This window comes from Bombus terrestris, chromosome 15 (assembly GCF_910591885.1).
Source record: "Bombus terrestris chromosome 15, iyBomTerr1.2, whole genome shotgun sequence".
In the NCBI taxonomy this organism is placed as follows: Eukaryota; Metazoa; Arthropoda; class Insecta; order Hymenoptera; family Apidae; genus Bombus; species Bombus terrestris.
In genome coordinates this window covers 4004105-4022235 of record NC_063283.1, presented here as the reverse complement: position 1 = coordinate 4022235, position 18131 = coordinate 4004105, and the positions used below count along the sequence as shown (strand labels likewise).

General features: G+C 34.5%; 4 protein-coding genes across 15 annotated transcripts; 2 read left to right on the top strand and 2 right to left on the bottom strand.

The window, feature by feature from the left end:
- The first annotated feature begins 170 nt into the window (after nt 1-170).
- Nucleotides 171-2769, top strand: LOC100645926 (serine protease snake). Of its 7 annotated transcripts, XR_007226526.1 has the most exons (7): nt 270-573; nt 724-932; nt 1017-1134; nt 1211-1481; nt 1559-1806; nt 1885-2387; nt 2461-2769. XR_007226526.1 is itself a non-coding variant. In XM_048412614.1 (6 exons), the coding sequence occupies exons 2-6, from the start codon at nt 813-815 to the stop codon at nt 2223-2225; spliced, it is 1098 nt and encodes a 365-aa protein (XP_048268571.1). In that variant the 5' UTR covers nt 171-262; nt 724-812; the 3' UTR covers nt 2226-2769. The 7 variants fall into 7 exon arrangements, 6 of the variants coding, with proteins under 6 accessions (XP_048268571.1, XP_012172257.2, XP_012172256.2 ...); XM_048412614.1 differs by lacking the exon at nt 270-573 and adding an exon at nt 171-262 and having other exon boundaries at nt 1885-2769; XM_012316867.3 differs by having other exon boundaries at nt 724-893; nt 1885-2769.
- LOC100646157 (palmitoyltransferase ZDHHC16A) lies at nt 2258-4572 on the bottom strand. 2 transcript variants are annotated; one of them, XM_003401051.4, is made up of 6 exons: nt 4092-4572; nt 3869-4016; nt 3432-3741; nt 3166-3356; nt 2776-3086; nt 2258-2702 (listed from the first exon to the last, which is right to left on the bottom strand). In XM_003401051.4, exons 1-6 carry the CDS (start codon nt 4136-4138, stop codon nt 2612-2614), a joined length of 1098 nt encoding a protein of 365 aa, XP_003401099.1. In that variant the 5' UTR covers nt 4139-4572; the 3' UTR covers nt 2258-2611. The 2 variants fall into 2 exon arrangements, with proteins under 2 accessions (XP_003401099.1, XP_012172253.1); XM_012316863.3 differs by lacking the exon at nt 4092-4572 and having other exon boundaries at nt 3432-3748; nt 3869-4010.
- Nucleotides 4573-4731: 159 nt separating this feature from the next.
- LOC100646999 (Kv channel-interacting protein 2) lies at nt 4732-17995 on the bottom strand. Of its 4 annotated transcripts, XM_020866826.2 has the most exons (6): nt 11152-12030; nt 10941-11084; nt 7889-8116; nt 7521-7591; nt 7219-7437; nt 4732-7080 (listed from the first exon to the last, which is right to left on the bottom strand). In XM_020866826.2, exons 2-6 carry the CDS (start codon nt 10951-10953, stop codon nt 6970-6972), a joined length of 642 nt encoding a protein of 213 aa, XP_020722485.1. In that variant the 5' UTR covers nt 10954-11084; nt 11152-12030; the 3' UTR covers nt 4732-6969. The 4 variants fall into 4 exon arrangements, with proteins under 4 accessions (XP_020722485.1, XP_003401107.1, XP_048268572.1 ...); XM_003401059.4 differs by lacking the exons at nt 10941-11084; nt 11152-12030 and adding an exon at nt 17577-17995; XM_048412615.1 differs by lacking the exons at nt 10941-11084; nt 11152-12030 and adding an exon at nt 17577-17994 and having other exon boundaries at nt 7889-8083.
- LOC100645468 lies at nt 13711-17374 on the top strand. 2 transcript variants are annotated; one of them, XM_012316862.3, is made up of 5 exons: nt 13711-13775; nt 14053-14239; nt 14366-14578; nt 14879-16145; nt 16225-17373. In XM_012316862.3, the coding sequence occupies exons 2-5, from the start codon at nt 14156-14158 to the stop codon at nt 16776-16778; spliced, it is 2118 nt and encodes a 705-aa protein (XP_012172252.1). In that variant the 5' UTR covers nt 13711-13775; nt 14053-14155; the 3' UTR covers nt 16779-17373. The 2 variants fall into 2 exon arrangements, with proteins under 2 accessions (XP_012172252.1, XP_020722484.1); XM_020866825.2 differs by lacking the exon at nt 13711-13775 and having other exon boundaries at nt 13845-14239; nt 16435-17374.
- Nucleotides 17996-18131: the final 136 nt, after the last annotated feature.

Genomic DNA, 18131 nt, shown 5'->3' with positions numbered 1-18131 from the left:
ACATTTTTTAAAAAATGCCTAAGTTATTTCGATTTCATTTCTATCCAGTTGTTGGTTTTTCGAATTATGTAAATCGAAGCAAACACGATTATTGTATTTACAATACAAAAATTAATAATAGTATAACTATTAGGAAAATTCCTCTACGATAAGAAAGCATTAACATTTGTGACTTAAAACAGAGTCACGTGATATCGGGAACGCATTACGGAGATCCACAAATTAGCCAATCACACGCTATTTTGAATTATACACACTGATGGTACGTCCGTACATTGGTGGTTGGATTCGTATATTATTCTTAATAAATGCATCATTTTGTAATTACTGCTGATCCATTATAGAGATTTAATGATAAATGGAAGCTTAAGGTTAACAGTAGAAAAATCATGTGCTTATCTATCGAATATTTTGTTAGCGATACAAATGATCTTTTTCCTTCCATAATACCATTTTAATTCAAGAACCAGGAAAGATCACTTGTGCTCATTACAGAAATGACACTCCAATTTAACATTTTTCCTATATGTTTAATATTTAGCATAGCGTTAATTGTGTCCTCGAAAACAGCAGGTTAACTATATTTTATACTTTATACTATTTTTCTGCTTCAAGTATTTTACATGATCTCGTGAAAGGTTGCTTATAATTTTTTTTACTCCTGACTATCAATTATTTTCTTTTCCTTACATAACAAATAAATATAGTTGAATATATTTTTAGGAAACTTAAATGAGAAAGAATTTGAGCCATGGAGATTACGTGATAACATCCACAATAATCCATTTCTTCATAATTCAGGCAATAGTGAAATGTATAAAAAGAATCCTTTCTTATCAAATATTTCAATGTTCTCTGTTTCGTCTAATGGGAATGAATTGAACAAAACACCTGTAAATAACAAACCACTCAAAGTATCAGTAATCTCTATTGTTAATATATCTACTTTTAATAATAATCCTTTCGTACCACATGATTTTAGTACAACTAGTATTCCATATATTCCAATATTCCAGGTATTTCCCATAAATGATTCATATCATAGCACAAGTATGCAGAATAAAAGGGTATCAATGGATAAAATTCCAAGTATAACAAGTCCATACACAGATTCAAAATCAAAGTCCGAACTTAGTAAGTATTTATGTCTAAGTGAAACAACCTTCTTTGTTGTTTATAATGTTAATTGTTAATAATTTCTATGTATTAGAATGTGAGGAATATGGAAGACAAATCTTAGGCACAACAAATGCATTGTCTTTAGTGGGTACAAATCCAGAGGTAATTACAATAACTAATCAAAAATGTAAAACCACAAACCATCTTGTTGTTGGAGGTATCGATGCTTCTCCTGGAGAATTTCCTCACATGATTGCTTTAGGCATTAAAGCTTTAGATGGGTCATTTATTTTTTCATGCGGTGGCACCCTTATCGCTCCAGAATGGGTACTTACTGCTGCACACTGTACTTATGGGCCAAGGTATTATTTCATCTTATTTATCATGTTAAGCTTTTAATGTAAAAATTACTTAAATACTACTATTTTCTATAAAATAGAAGCCCTACAAATGCTCGTATAGGCATATCTAATTTGAGAAACAATCAACAAGGTATCACAACTACGATCAACAGGATAATACGACATCCAAGTTATAAACCTCCTGCTATGTATGCTGACATAGCTCTTGTAAAACTAAGTACAGCTGTTGCCTTTAACAATGAAATAAGACCCGCTTGTTTATACCAACCATATGATACTGTGCCTATGCAAGCATGGATCAGTGGTTGGGGAGTTACAGAATTTGGTAAGATCAAAGTATCGATGAACAAACGAGACTAAAATTTCTTTAAAAAAATATACCTGTTCTTATCAATACCTCTAGATGCAGAAGAAGAGAGTGATCAACTGCAAAAGGCTCTTCTTAATATTGTTGATAACATAAATTGTGCAATAAAATACAATCAGTCCACATCAATAGCAATACCATATGGAATTATGCCAAGTATGATTTGCGCGGGAGATACTCTCAGTGGTTGGAATAAAGATACTTGTCAAGGAGATTCAGGAGGTCCCTTACAAATACCCCATTCAAGAAATGAATGCTTATTTCAAGTATTAGGTATTACCAGTTTCGGACAAGGCTGTGCAATTGTCAATACACCTGGAGTATATACTAGAGTTTCACACTATCTTAACTGGATTGAAGATATTGTTTGGCCATAAATTTTGTTTTATATCATTAACGTACACCTTAGTTTGCAAAGATAAAAAATTGTTTATTTTTCCAGCAACATCTCGACTGATTTAAAGATTAGAAGTTAAAAATACATTTGATAATAATGTTTAAAAGTGTAGTAGTGTTTGATAAAAGTGTTATCTATTAATGTATGTACATATCAAATAATCTTATTAATGCACAAAGTGAGTGTTATTTTTATGATGACATTAATATTTTCAGATTATATTAATATTGTTTGAAACATGTGCACATAGTACTATATAGTTGTAATATAGATTGACTAGAAGATTTTTTAATCTGTAAGAATGACTTCAGGGTGACTGTAAATAATAAGTGTAACTTCTGCCATTATTGGGCATGAAAATTATACTCAAGATATTTTTGTATCGTGAATGGTCTTCCATGTGAGACCATCTCCATATGGTCCATGATTAGATGGAAAAAGTACATGCCACCAACTTCTGTGATATGGAATATAAAGTTATTATTATATTGTAAAATGCTTATTAATAAATATTTAATCTTTTAGATTACCTGCCAATTATACCTAGAAACAGCTTCCAATTTTGTCTTGGTCCAAAATTATATGGATTTTGATATATTTTACCAAGTGCTTTATACTTTTGTGTTTCTGTGCTATTTATACGTGCTTCTATACTTGTTTCTCCTCTAGTAATGAGACCCGCGTGCCACCATGTTAAAGCTCCTAATGCTGCAAAAGTAGCCACGCAAATTAGCGCTGCAAAAACTATAAGTCGACGGTTCCATTCTTTAATGCTTGTATCTGCAGCTTGTTTAGCTATTTCAGCTAATTCCTCTTCACTTAGGTGATCTAGTGATTCAGACTAGGATACAAACAAATAATTAGATAAATTCGATCTAATTATTAAATTCATTTTTTGCAAGTAGAACTATAATAATTACCACAGGAATTATCTCAGAATTATTAATGCGTACTGGATGACCATCTAATTCTGGTTCTTGTGCTGGAAAGAATTCTTGATATGCTATTTCTACACCAAATAACATTATGAATAAGATACCAAGTACTGTAAAAACCATATATTGAAAAAAGTATCTATGATTATGATGACCAACACAATTGTTTAACCATGCTGTTTCTTTGTTTAGAAAATATATAGTGTTTTTAGGCAGCACTAAAATAATATATCATATATTCAAAAGGATACGGCAGTGATGATCCATCTTAAGAATACATTTGTTACATACAGAGCAATGATGCGTTCTGGGTGGTTTTGGTTTAATACATTTCTTACAAATACTCACAGCCTCTGGTATAAGACCACCTTCTGGTGGATAACCAGCTGGGACATTTACTCCCATATAATAATGAAAACATACATTTACTAATAGCCAATTTCCAATCACTAAGAGGATTATTGTCATCAATGGACTCTTTTCCCACCAATATGGTAGACCAATGTAATATGCAATATACACGATACTTGCAGTTAAAAGGCTTACCATTACTACAAATACCTGTAAACTGTCAAACTTAGTAAATACATTGTGAACAATAGCAATTTTTTTTATAAGAATCACATAAAGATATAAGTAAAAAGAAAGTAATATACATGAAATTAGGAAAGTTTACAAAAGAACTCACCGGTCCTAAACAAGCAGTAAAATTTTCTACAAACCAGAACATTGGTTCTAGAAGTATGTCACAAACGTAACTCCAATTTAAAAATTCATTATAAAATAAAGATTTTATAATGACTTGAAAACGCCACCATTTTTGTTTTAAATTAAGTCTAAAAGCAACGAAATATATTATAATATGTTCAAGCAACTAAAATGTTTGCTCTTTATTATTTTTTATTACTCACTTAAGAATATTAGGCGCTTTAGTTAAAGACCACTTTATTCGTACCATCTTTTTGTTATATAAATTTCAGTATATCGAATTATTTAAAACTTCATCGAAGATACATTTTTAGAAATTGAAATAACTGCAACTACTAACATTGCTATTGAAAAATGAATAATTGTTACACAGTATACTATATAACATGTTCAATGTTGCATTGGAAATATTTTTAGATTGCGTTGTACAGTGTTGAAAGTGTATTTCTCGCAAAACGCACAATTCAGAACATTCTTTTTCGCTTATCAAATTGAAACATCGATAACGATTATTCTAATTCAACTTTAAATACAAGAAACAAACTATACTAATGATTAACGGAATTACATGTCCTATACACAAGTTATAACACTGCAGCGCCACTGATAGAGAATTACTGTACTATAAAAGATTGAGTGCTTATAATTGAAGAAGTCAAGAATCATATATCATGCCATCCAGGACAAAATTATATAAATTTCGTAATTTATTTATATTACATTATATTATTTCAGGATGATAGGATTATATTCTAAGGCAAACAATTAAAAAAGAGGGAGTGTCAAAAAGAATATTTCAAGATATCGAAAATTCGTTTTCGCGAAAAAGATTTGAATTACATATTGTATTTTGTAATTATAATTATCTTTATTTTGTACAATTTTATAACATTAATTAAAAGAGAAATCATTAGTACCAATCTTATTTTAACCCGCAATTATCATACCTTCAATATGTACAATGAAAATGAATTAAAATATAAGTTTATTAAATACAAATTGTTTAATACCTCCAACTGAAGAAGGTGGGTTTCGAGGTACATTGAATCTTGAAACAGCATCATTATTGTTTCGATAAAATAATCGTTAAGGAAATAATACGAAGGTATTTCAGGTCGAACAGGCATACACATACACGTATAAACGTAAGTACATAAATTATGCATACACGATCTACCAATTAGTAAAAAAATTGATTCCTAATTTGAAACTGATATAAGAAACATTCGTAATAGGACGCGCTGATTTAAATCGCGCACCATTAAAATGATCCAAGGTATAAACGTCGAATCAATTTCTTTGTATCCACGTGATAACATTCTCGGATCACGTCTTCTCAAATATAATATAGGTATTTTAATAAACTTGAGAAATTCAACAAATTCGATTATATTTGTACGCGTAATATTTAGAATATCTCGAATGTGCGCTCAGCGATTTCTCATGTGTGTGAACGCAATACATACCTTGCTTCAATTTGATAGAAGACAAGTAATGAAATTGATAGTAATTGTATTAATAACAATACTTTTTATACGATAGTAATAATAAATATAATAAGGTACGAGAGAATCACACGAGGCGTTGATCTTAGAGGACCACGTTTCTCTTAATTGGTCGCGGATACTACATTATTACTGGGTTACTAACTACATCTTCCATCGTACATGGGCCTTTGGAGGTATTGGTAAATCTATCATCTATGAAGAGAGTAGACATATGCGAATATTTTATAAGTTTGTGTAACTTAAGTAGCGACTTACACTTTGCAGTTTCTTGCCACGCTTTCTAAGCGTGCGAAGTATACAATCTGGAAATATCCAAGAGCGTACAACGAGATCGAAGAAAACTCCTATACTTGTTCGTACCAGAGATTATATTTTAATTAAGATTAAAACGATTGTCAGACGTTATTCGCATATGCCTGAATCTAACAGTGAAACTTTGGATAAACTCTGAATAATCTCTTGCCTATTCCAATTCCTTGTCTTGAACTCCTTATTATCTGTAAGCTACAAACGTAACGCTGAATCTTTGGAATGCAAAAGTCTCGGATAAATTTTTACTTGACCAACAACAACAAGACACGAAGACGACCCGAACGATGGACAATAGTCGAAGCTCCTTGAAAAATACCATTAAATCGTAGCTAATTGCCACAACGATGGTCAGTATCGAAGTACGTACTTACAGTTTATTCTTTTAATTAGAGATAATTCAACAGTCGCGAAAAGTAAAACTATTTCGTATCTGCATCGTATGAAAATCACCTAACGGAACGAGCATCGGATTTTCTTTTTTAACTCGTAGAAGGCAGGGAAAGTAGAGTTTGGAAAAAACATGGAAGTTTAAGAAATATTAGATCATATTACTTGACTCTGCGAATTTTCCGGAAAAATGTAATAGCACAGCTTGGTAAAATCGTTAAAATTCTTTACGAAAGTACAGATATTATGTTCGGATATTATGTAGAATTCAGTCTCCGTTTTTAGCAAATCTGGAGATTGATTTGTTCCCGTTTCACATCGATCTTAGCTAACAATTCCGAGATACCTGCGATCCGATAGCTCGCTCTGAATTATTAAATCCGTGCCATCAGAATTTTAACGCCAATAAAAGATACTTTAGATCTTCTTCGAGAGAGTGTCGATATTCTTCGACGATGAAATGGATTAGATCTTCTTCATTCCCGTAGCTGAAATATTTTTTTCTTTTTAGTTTTATACAATCACGCGACAACAATCAATGATCTGTTGACCGCGTGAGGATTATGTATACGATGCGAAAAGGAAATATATAATAGAGGTCTAGTAATACTGTTAATTTCATCATGGATTCCATAGCACGCTTGAAAGACTGGGTAGGAAGGGTAAGTACATATTTACAGACAACGTTCGGCGAGTTCGAGTTAGTATTTCCGACCGATACTTAATTTCTCGCGTCAGAATCGTCAGATATTAAACGCGGGAATCGAAATTTTAGAAAGAACACGCGGAACTCGTACGAATGTTGCGTTATAATTTTCAGGGGATTTGTGACATTTGGGGGCTGAGTGAAGGTTACAAAATAATCGTAAAGATCTCATAAGACAGTGTCGAGAGTGTCGAGACTCCGCAAGAGTTGTTCATCCTTGGAACACCATTGTACCAATTCCTCGATTGTCACCACGCCGTCTTTGTTTGCGTCTATTAACTGAGGATAAAAAAATTGCTCAGCTGTATTAAATCCCTAATTAGAAGAGAACTTCCGATCGATCAATCATGGTTTGAATAAATCAGCAAATATTTTTACATGCAAGGGACAGAAGCGAGATCGATCGCGTTTACTCACGTGGAAAATACGATCGACGTGTTCTCGAGCAGCCAAATGCGGCTCAACTATTTGCGGCTGGGTGTAACGACCCAACATCTCGTAGATTGAACCAACCACATCCAACATTTCCTCTTTACTGATCAATCCATCTCCGTCCAGGTCGTAGAGTCCAAATATCCACTGAAGCTTTTCCTCCACCGATCCTCTCGAAACTTTCGACAAGATGGTCAGGAATTCCTGGATACGATGAAACCCAATTATGGAACTATAAACAGTTACTTCGCAAGCGAAGCGTACGTATATCTATAAAAGTCTCTCACTTCGAAGCTTATCTTCCCGGACGGTTTCCTCTTCATGGTGTTGAAGACGTAATGAGCGTACTGGCTGGCATCTGAAAGATTCGACATTGATCGTTTTTCTGTTGAAACGGAAGCTCTTCGATCTTTCACGCTTCATAACGTTATCAACTAATTCCGATAGATAAATTTTTATATTCCAAAGATAAGATTGATGAAAAAGTTCAAAGCAGTAGCCAAATATTGTGCGTCAAGATCTTAACAATCTTTCAAGGCAGGATTACAAAGGTTACAGGATAAGTGAACAACAGAATTCATTTCGAATAATTGACAGAGGAAGATCTTTCGTTACATGGCTCGAGAAATACACAGTCACGAAAGGACCAACTTACCTCCCTGTGGGAAAAACTGTGAGAAGATCTGCTTGAACGCTTCCTCGTCGACGAGACCTGTAGGACATTCCTGCTTAAATCCGCGATAGATAAGCTGTATCTCCTTCTTGGAAAACCTGGTGTTGGCCGCCAATGTGGAAAGCTCCTCCGGCTTGTACCTGCCGCCAAGGGCAAGGGCACCGGCGGTGGAACCCCCTAAAACGCCCCCGAGTTCTTCAAGTTCGCCCTCTGTAAGTTTGCCAATAGGCGCTTCACTTCTAAGACTGTACCACGCGTTCGAGATACTCCCCTCTCACCTTTGATCAAAGTGCGTTCTTCCTCTACACCAGGCTAAGGGAGGAACGCCGTTTCTCCTCTCTCACTAGCAGGCAGGAGAGGAGATGGCGTGGTATCTACTTACGGTACAGGGTGCAACGAGCTCAAGAACGTCAATTACTTTACGGGAGAAGATACGCCGGGTGCCCGAGAAGATAGCGCGACTGACTTCACCAGGCAACCTGCCTACACTCCCATCGAGAAATACGGGGGTTCTACGGGAGACAGTGCGCGCATTGCCAAGACGGAGAAAATACCTGGAGATGTACAGGTGCATAGACTTGCAGGCGGAGAACTCGTGAGCGAAAGATAATGGGAAGAATTAATTGCCCAGGTAAAACATTTTGGCCCGAATTTTTCCAATTGTTATCGGCTCTCGCCCCGTTTATTCAAACAAAGATTTCATCGAAACTACGTTTGCAAGCTGGCGTATTCCTTGCTATCTATGTCTCGTCGAAGATGGTGTTTTACTTGGGGACAGTTGTAAATAGAGTTATTCGCACGATTCCATCTATTTCGTCGTTTTACAGACGATGGAAAGATGCGCGGGGTGAATAGAGAGATAGAAAAGAGATCGCTAAAAGTCAACAGGTTCCAGGTAATTCGACACATCCGCGATACTTCAGATTCGAGTAGCTAAAGTGTTTTAGATTTCTCAGGTCGATCGACTGACGCAGCATCGAGTAATCGCTTTCGTTACAGGGGTAAAAGAATCGAGCCACGATTTAAGCGTACGCTGTTTCGTGGGCGACAATTTTCACGCGACACGGCTGTCTAGACGCGTTTCACATCGAAGCGGCGTTAAAATCGATATTCATTAACGCGAAGCGCTATAAATATAATTACCGCCGTCGAAAATAAGATTCAAGATCAAACGAAAGCGTAACCCAACGCTACGATCTACAGAGAGGGAGATCGAGCTCTAAAGAGTAGTTGCAATCTCTATACAAATGCACCTAATCAAAAAGAAGTACCTAACAATCGACATTCTACCAACATTCTCTACGAGAGACTGTACATTGCTACCAGTAATAAATATACGCATTACTACTTGATTTGCGGAAACGTCGTAACTAGGGTGATGATCGCGACGTTGGCACGCGTTCACCTATCGTTGGACACGAATTCCACAAGTTGCCTTTCAATCTCTGTATCGATCAGCAAGTTTGCAAACACGCCGTTCCGTTCTTTCGGAGCGTTGCAACGCGTTGGCAAACATTGAGCGATCTCGTTATTAAAACATTCACGTTCGAGAGTATCAGGACACTTTTATCTGTTTGTCGAAATAATATTTTTTTAAGTCAAACACACTGCACCGGTTTTACAAGCTTCGCTGTCCGACTTGGTATACTTCTAGTCGAATTTTGTCACGTTGTATCTTGTGACTCAATTAACAAGCATCGCTTATATTGGCTTTTTATGAAATTACTTATTGAATGACACGACGATAATCTATTTTACTGTTTACTACATATTGCTACGTAAAGAATCGTTCTATGTATTAGCTTGGACAAATTCTCTTAATGTAACTTATAATTCGGAAAGGATCTGAAGATAAAGAGTTTGTCGATAGTCGCACAATTGAAAGACACATGGTAAAATCAAGCAAATGCTTGTCCAACGCAAATTGGATATTTGTGAACGATAGATGAATTCACGCGTGTCCACCTATCATGCAATTACTGCAATTATTCTTTACACATGCTTCTGATCACTGATTGAAAACGACCAAGCGAACCGTTTCAAACGACGTTTCTTTCGAGATCACGCGCGATCGCGGGAACATAAAGCTCCGTGGGGGGAAAGTTTCAAATAAACCGTAATGGATCGTTAAAAGATATCGTTAAAGATTTGGAATTTTTATCTCGTGTTATCATGCTGTTCCCCGTGTCGTTTCTACGTATCTCTAAAGCTAATGTGTCGCTAAAAGAGAAAGAGAACGTTTGTTCTCGATTCGTGTGTTCAGAAGCTGAATACCATCGGGCTTGTTTGCGACTAAGGTAGAAGCTTCCCATTGATCGCTGCTAAAATTACGATCACGGAATTGTGTAAGGTACGAATGAATATTAATTCTGTCAAAGAGAGATGCTCGAATAACCGAAGAAGCTGTAAAGCTAGGCCGAAGAATCAATACAGAAAAGGAATGTTTGCGTTCTACGTCTTGCGTCTACGCTGCTAAAACAGGGTAGTTAGTAAACGGGTTAAAAGAGGAAGGGAAATTCAGAGGGGAGAGAAAAACATCTCGGGCGCACCGTTGTCGGTCGAGACTTGTCTAAAACACGGCCGTGCGCTTTTGAACTTGGCTTTTATAGTGTACACGTTATAGACGTATGCCTGTGCACTGTGTAATTCCACTAGCAGCTCTGGTCCCGGGCATCCGGGGTCACCATAGCAACGGGAGAGCTCCTACCCTGTATCCACCCCACTTTGCGATTCCGCTTTCGGAGCATTTGTCGATTAAAAACGCGCGAGATCTGGAGATCTGCGTGTGCGTGTACACAATTAAAAAGAGAGAAAGAGAGAAGGCGAGAAAGAGATAGTGGAAAAAAAGAGCAAGAGACGCGACGGTCTAGAGAGGCAATAGAGAGCGTGGTCGCATCGGTCGGTTCCCTAAGCGGACCAACTACGATAAGTAGTATATTCCAAGGTGCTATCTCTCAAAGAAGGAGTCGTCAACGGGGCAAAACAAGGAGAAGAATTGTTATTCTTTCTTTCTCTGTCTGAGCGAGTGTCGCACCTTGCCGTTGCATCTTTGGCAGCTGTTAGCACTGACACACCGCAACGAACGGTTTCGCGATAAAGGGGGAAGATTCGTTCGGGCCTGGGCTGTGTCAATCCCTTCGTCTCAAGGAGGATCTCTTTCCACGGCGTATCGACTGGCCTGCACCGATTATTGGAGAGGAAACTCGAGCGGCACTACAGTCGGCCTGTATGATTGATGGACTTACTTTTCTCGCGGCTCTTACGTGCCTTCATTGACCGCAAACACCGATTCGTTGCCGATTCACAAGCGAACGATCGCGCTCAGCGATCCGGCTTCGCGACTGTGATTTCCTCGTCGCCTCGTAAATGATCGATCCAACGATCTCTTCCTTTATTTCCTTCTAACTTGGTTACCGAACCTGAACCACCGGAAAGAGATTTTCTTCCTTCCTTTCTCCCTTCTCTCTTTTTCTTCTTTTTTCTTCCTTTGCCTTCTATCCACGATGCTTCTTCTTCGTTTCCGTGGTCGGCCGTTCGAATCCGATCGACGCGTGCACTTCTAATTCAACGATCGATGCCCCACGACCGACTAACGTAACTCACACGGCGGGACTCGGTAACGATGTGCGCGGCCCTCGCGATGATGCACTGAAACAGCTGCCACGCAAAAGCACGGGGTATACGCTCCTTCGCGCAAGTCCACGCTCTTTTTCCAACCATATTCACGTAAAATCTGTACCTAAATGCCAGATCTAAGGATCTTCTAGTAAAAATCTTTTAGAAGATTTTATTTTTTATTGTACACGGTAAGACACTGCGTTCGTTTACACATACATAAAAGCCGACAACAATTGAAGCGTCTATGGTATAAATTATCAAGGATTTGTGTTAAATTTTATCTTTCTTCAAGAGGGTGCAAACATATTTCAGAATCTTTAGTTTTTCTTCAGTGGACTTCATTTTGACTTAACAAAACGTTACGCAATTCATGTACATGTTATCTGTAATTCTATAGCGGAGGAACCGTAGTCAGTTGAATTATTTATTCGAGAACTGTATTCAATCAGGTTGTGGATGCCTTAATTAAGAGCGAAGCATTTCTAAATTAAGTTAGAATATAGTGAACAATGTATCCTCGTCTGAACTGAATAATCTTTATATAATAAAAGCAACGAACAATGGAATATTTGAAAATATCAATATTTTTCTGCGTTATTATTATCAGACTAAATCATGTTAGTATGTGAGGCGTTATTTTAAGAAAGCAATAATTGTAATACCCTAAAATAATTCTTATTAACTTGGCAATAATTATTCTGACGGAGCACAACTTTGATAAAAGCCCAAGTATTATTATTTACAACATCGAAAAATTTGACAAGGCTCGTTTTTGCTACAAGCCTCTCAATTTTCGTATTCTTAATACAGTTTAATATTATTCAGTTGATGGGTATCATTTTAATAAACAACTATATTCGGCTCGTTACTGTTACTTATTTTACCGCAATCATTACTATATCCGGTTTTCTCCTTCATTGAATCGTTATACGTACATATTCGCAAATGAATTGATTTTACTTGCAAACTAGAATAATACATACAATTCTGTGCATTCTTTTCCCAGTTATTTTCATACATTCCAATTTGAGACGAAACTCATTAATTAATGTTGTTCCAGCGAACTTAAGTACTTCTTTAATTTGTTAAATAAACAACGTGTCTCAATGAAAAGCGTTAAAATATCAAGTTACCTTAATGTATCTTATAAGAGGACTTCAAGCAGCGACCATTTCACTCGGAACAAGAGATGAGCGAAGGCACTCCACTTTATCGATAATTAATGAGATAAAAGGAGGCAAAAGAACGTGTACCTAGTAGCACTTTTTCATCCCACTATAGTATATAGTGTATATAAAAATTTTAAAAGAGATTTGTAACTATAAAATTTAATAAACTATCATTTTTTACGATTTATATACGATACAAAATGTATTTAATTTGAATTGTCCTTTACAGGAATGGAAACTGAATTTGTTCTGCGTTCGCATACATCTGCGTTCAGTAGAAAACTTGTCCATAATCAGACGCGCCTGATACATTCAGTTTTTACCTTCACAAAAAAACAGTGTAACAGACGCGTCTGACTATGAACAATCTTTCTACTGAACGCAGCTGTATGCGTCGAGTATGCTACTTGCTTACTTCTCTACCCTATCGTAAGAATGTACTCTTCCCATGACTAGACTGCAAATTTTTATGTATCTACGGAAAATTTAAAGATTTAAAAATGCACATAAGATGTCAAAGCATATAAAATATCCAAAGCACGATACTTATTGTAATATTTAATAGATAAAACAAATTTCTGTTTGAATTACCCCTTTTTAGCTCTGTTCGTAAAAATATAAATTTAAAATAAATATTCACAGTCTATTCATGACAAATATAACAAGATCATATGTTATTACGAGTAAACGAGAAAATATTTAACGCATCATGACTTTAGTACTATGACGCTTTAGTACTATAAATATGCTATGGAATAGGGGAAGATCCAGTTCCGATTGAAACTGAGCCAAAAACATCATTGCAGATGCAGACCAATTACTTGGTTTATGTCGATCGTCGATAAACATGGCGGAAAACTATGTCAAACATTATCAGTCAACACGCAAGTTAAAATATGCTATAGATTCGTGAGAATTTAGGGAATTATCTCAACTAATGGAATTATTCACGCGAATAACGAAACCGACGACGTTATCGATCGATACAACAAAATTGCAAATTCGTGATTTACAGATGGCAGGATAATAGCACTTGTTATCGATAAAGGAACCGTTTTACTGATAAAGGAGTCAAGGAGTATGTAAGTAATTGTGTATGCACAGATAAATAAAGGAAACATAATATACACAGTCACTAGTTTTATTTCTTTCCTCTTAATAATCTTTCTATGCTAAAATATAAGTTTGAGATAGATTCTAAACAATTAATTTAATATTAAATAGAAATATATTAAAATATAAATCATTTTCTACAGTTTCACGATTAAGACAAAAATGGTTGTTTTCAAAGTTTAATAACGAAGGACAATTTTTATATAGAACTGATTTTCGGTTAAATCAATTTTTTAAATTAAATAGATTTCAGGGTAATTCGGTTAGCAGACGAATTTTTCTATCGGCCATATCAGAAATGTGTGAGTACTAAGGGAAGGATTTCGGCCGGATGGCTTGATATTTAAAAATGAACGGAAACGACATTTCAAGTTTATCGTACAAAGAATTACAAGCCTTAGCTCTCCGATATCGGGTACCAGGTAACATAAAGGTAACTGATCTACCATTAGAAACTTTAACGAAAATGTTAATAAAGTTATTCCCACTTCTTCGTTCTTTTTCCTAAAACGACAAGTAAATTGATTTTTGAACGATCGATTACGATTTTTGACCGTAGAAGAAATTACTGATTAAAGTGTTACAAGCCGCGAAAGGCGGAAATGAAAATGAAGTTGGCAGGCTCTTGCAAGATCTTAAGCAGAATCGTAAGAGGAAAATGAGAAAAGTCAAAGTCGGGAAACTCGGGTTAACCTCCACACCATTACATAGTCCTGATTACGGTATGGCCGATGATTACTATTGTCCGCAACAGCAACCACCTTATCAGTGGGTGAGTTGATCTTCATTTAGTTTTATCACTGTAATGTGTATGCGAACCTGAACAAATTCAAATATTATATCGCAAAATCACACGTTCGTATTAAACATTGATCAATAACGCTTGAGACAGAAAATTATATCGAACATGAATAATTCTATAGATCGATCATTAATCAATCTTATTGGAAATTTTATATTTATAGTATTTTTGTAATGTTAATATTCTCGTAAATTTTTAAAGAAGTTCTTAATAAAGAAAGATGCAGAATATTTGAAAATTTTTAAAATAAAATATATATTATGTTATTAGGTGGGGGCAGAAGAAGAGATCACAAATAGAGATGATAACAACAGAATCCCTCATTATGAAGAGTTCAAACAGTTCTTAATAAAAAGAATACAAAGAGAATTTCAAACATATGATACAAATAATAATCAAATACAGGATTCAACTATAGTAGATCTAAGAACAGCAACAGTTTCAACTGAAGTGCAAAAGGTTCCTTTAGATGTTAGTAACTATAGTAAATCTAATATAGTTCCTGTTAACAATGTAAATTCAATATATCAACCAAATGATAATGTAGAATATCAAACATTAGAAGACACAAATAGTAATGTACAAGGATCTATACTTCTTAAAAAAATGTTACAAGCACCAGTTGGTGCAAATTTGGGAGAAATAGCTAGTCCTGTACTTGGCAGATTTTTGTCAGTAGAACAGTATCAGCCTAATAACTTGTTAGATAATTCTGACACTTTAACTGCTGAATCAGATAATCAGGATAATGAAGAAATTTTGGAAAACAATACAGAATGTTATGGTCTTCTAAGTGGTATAAAGGGAGAATATTTTTTAAATGAACCAACTTTTGTAAAAAGTGTTGAAGAAATTGGTCAACAAATTTCAAATGTCTTAACAAATGAAAATATTAATCAATATAAATACCCCAGTACAAATATTGTCATGCATCAAGATTATGAAAACTGGACTATTACTAGTGATATGGATACAGTAGATAACAACTGTCCAACATCAGATGTCCAATCATCAAAAATATTTCAGACTATGTATTGTGATAATATAGGATCTGATGCCTTAAACAAGCCCATAAATGATGAAAGCTTAACGTGTCAATATCGAATGACAGAAACAGTACATCCATACAATTCCAATCAAAATTTATTGAATTTGAATACACTGGAAGAAAATCAATATTGTGACACAAACATCATTCCTCACGTGCAATCTGACTGTAATAATACATATTATTTACAAAATTTGATTAAATGCAGTACAGAAACTACTGGAGAATATTTGCAGTATACACATTCCTTTTCAAATGCAAATATAGATCAAGAAGCTTATGCATCTACTACGTCACAGACATTTTCTAACAATAATCACTATAGCTCTAATCTACCGTATGAATACTCTTGTTCGCGCAATAATGAAGGAACTATCCCTTTATATGAAAATGTAGGACAACCTGAACAAAATTGTAACTCTATAATACAAACAGAGTCTGATGTTCATAGGGATATATCTAATATGACAGAAAAGTTACAAACAAATGGTATGTACTATTGCTTTTAAATAATATATTTAAAAATGTAAAGAAAAATAATACATTTTTATATTTTTACTATTTTTAGAAATATTAGATCCATTTTATCCGAAAAGAATCACTAAGATGTCTTCACATTCTATTTTAGAAAATATTTTGAATATCATTAGTACCAAGCGTATAGATTTATCGAAATTAGATCAGACATCTTGTGTATATTGTTACATAGCCCCTATTGTTACACATACACAAGTTTCATCAGGTGTAACTTGCTCCCAAAAAGAGAGATTTGTTGCAGAATACAGACAACATTCCTTTTCTCCATGTTGGCTACTCTACAATGATACTTCGTCCGGAATGCGAATGGCTAGTTTACAAACTAAAGTTAGGGAAACTACGGACGAATCCCGGATATTATATACATCAATGTCAAATAGCAATTCTGATTTAAGAGAGTCAGTTGCGGATGGTGCGAAAAGTGAAATTGCGGGAAGTGAAGATTCAATTTCAGAAGTGTGGCCGAACAATTATTCGAATTATGAAACGACAACCGAAAAAGATGTAAATATATGCGAAGATTTAAAGATTGAAGTCTCAGATTGTTTATTTTCAGTGATGAATACTGAGCCATTAGATAAGTAGATGATCTTTCTAAAAATTAAACTCGATAAAAAAAAATGTACACTCTTAGTAGTACATAAAATTGTATGTATCATCGAAAAAGAAAAAGGATAAAAAAATAATCATATTAAATAATTTAGAAAAAAGTAATTATACATTATTTATATATTTAAATCAAACATGATTAGTAGGAGATTGCCTTGTTTAATCTAGTTCAAAAAGAGTAATTCATTATGTTATAACGATCATGTAAAACTATTTTTTCACTTTAACGAAAGTGCAATGTTAATTATAAAAAAATATACTACTGTTAAAAGCTCGAAAAAAAGTAGGATTCTGATTTTCTTAAGTTAGTGTTTGTAAAAACACAAATTTGGCAAAAAAAAGGAATTAATAGATATACCTAATATACATAAGAAAACATACAATTTTTTTTATAAAACGAGGACAAAGAAACGAATGCGGAAGATGTTAATCGTTAAAGAAGCTTCAGAAGATTATTTGAAAATTAAGCAGGAGTGAAATAAAAAATTTTTCTTTCGTTTATTTTCTTTATCCTCGATTAATATGTATATCATTATATATTTTAATAAAAAATAAACAGCAAGCATCACAAATATAAACGTCTAATAAAATATTTGCTTAAAGCCTTACATCCATAGTAACGTATAACAAGGAAAAGAAAATAATTCATTATAAATTTCATAAATTTTATAATATCGCGTTTATTAAATAGTAACAAATCGTGTTTGATGCGTGATCATTACTATCAGTTATTCTATTTAACAAAGTTGTTATAATCAATGAATTTCCACTTACTTGAAATTCCTTCCGTTTGCATTTGTGTCTTCAAATAATTGAAAACCTTAACTGGGATCGATTCTTTTCTTCGATTTTTAAATACTCCCACTTCAGTATCCACATTTTTCGAAGATCCTTGTTTATCGGAAGATCTACCCGGTGTCATATGAACACTATACATATTTTTTTCTAAATTCCACGTTATCAATTTAATTTCAATAAACAATTTAATGCCATTTAATTTGCCTTTTAAATAATTGCGAAAAACAGTTATTTTGCACTTGCTCGGTAAAGTGACATTATATTTTCTTTGTCGTTTTTATGATTTAGGCGAGTAATATTCTATTAAAAATTTATCTGGAAATGTAAAGGTAAATGTATATGATTCGAATGAGTTCAAAATAAGAAATAAAGATAGTATGTACTCGCTGGACCAAGATCTCTGGCACTACTGCTTTTAAAAAAATGCATTACAGTTATGTAGGTAAGTGCTGCGGCGCATTCGCTCTGTATGTGTCTAATGAGGTCCTCAAAAAGCAAGACTAATTACTTCACCGCATCTTTCATTTTTTT

What these genes read in the sequence shown, in the direction of transcription:
- LOC100646999 (XM_003401059.4), bottom strand. Translation starts at nt 17,739, where the DNA reads ATGTATAGTGTTCATATGACACCGGGTAGATCTTCCGATAAACAAGGA. An exon ending in ACAGTTTTTCCCACAGGGAG is followed by an intron (nt 7,592 to 7,888) that starts GTAAGTTGGTCC and finishes CGAATCTTTCAG; the next exon opens with ATGCCAGCCAGTACGCTCAT. An exon ending in ACGTCGATCGTATTTTCCAC is followed by an intron (nt 7,081 to 7,218) that starts GTGAGTAAACGC and finishes TTTTATCCTCAG; the next exon opens with TTAATAGACGCAAACAAAGA.
- LOC100646157 (XM_003401051.4), bottom strand. Translation starts at nt 4,138, where the DNA reads ATGGTACGAATAAAGTGGTCTTTAACTAAAGCGCCTAATATTCTTAA. An exon ending in TTACTGCTTGTTTAGGACCG is followed by an intron (nt 3,742 to 3,868) that starts GTGAGTTCTTTT and finishes GACAGTTTACAG; the next exon opens with GTATTTGTAGTAATGGTAAG. An exon ending in TTTCTAGGTATAATTGGCAG is followed by an intron (nt 2,703 to 2,775) that starts GTAATCTAAAAG and finishes TCCATATCACAG; the next exon opens with AAGTTGGTGGCATGTACTTT.
- LOC100645468 (XM_012316862.3), top strand. Translation starts at nt 14,156, where the DNA reads ATGAACGGAAACGACATTTCAAGTTTATCGTACAAAGAATTACAAGCC. An exon ending in GGGTACCAGGTAACATAAAG is followed by an intron (nt 14,240 to 14,365) that starts GTAACTGATCTA and finishes TTTTGACCGTAG; the next exon opens with AAGAAATTACTGATTAAAGT. An exon ending in AGAAAAGTTACAAACAAATG is followed by an intron (nt 16,146 to 16,224) that starts GTATGTACTATT and finishes TACTATTTTTAG; the next exon opens with AAATATTAGATCCATTTTAT.
- LOC100645926 (XM_012316864.3), top strand. Translation starts at nt 498, where the DNA reads ATGACACTCCAATTTAACATTTTTCCTATATGTTTAATATTTAGCATA. An exon ending in TGTGTCCTCGAAAACAGCAG is followed by an intron (nt 574 to 723) that starts GTTAACTATATT and finishes ATATATTTTTAG; the next exon opens with GAAACTTAAATGAGAAAGAA. An exon ending in AAGTATCAGTAATCTCTATT is followed by an intron (nt 933 to 1,016) that starts GTTAATATATCT and finishes CCAATATTCCAG; the next exon opens with GTATTTCCCATAAATGATTC.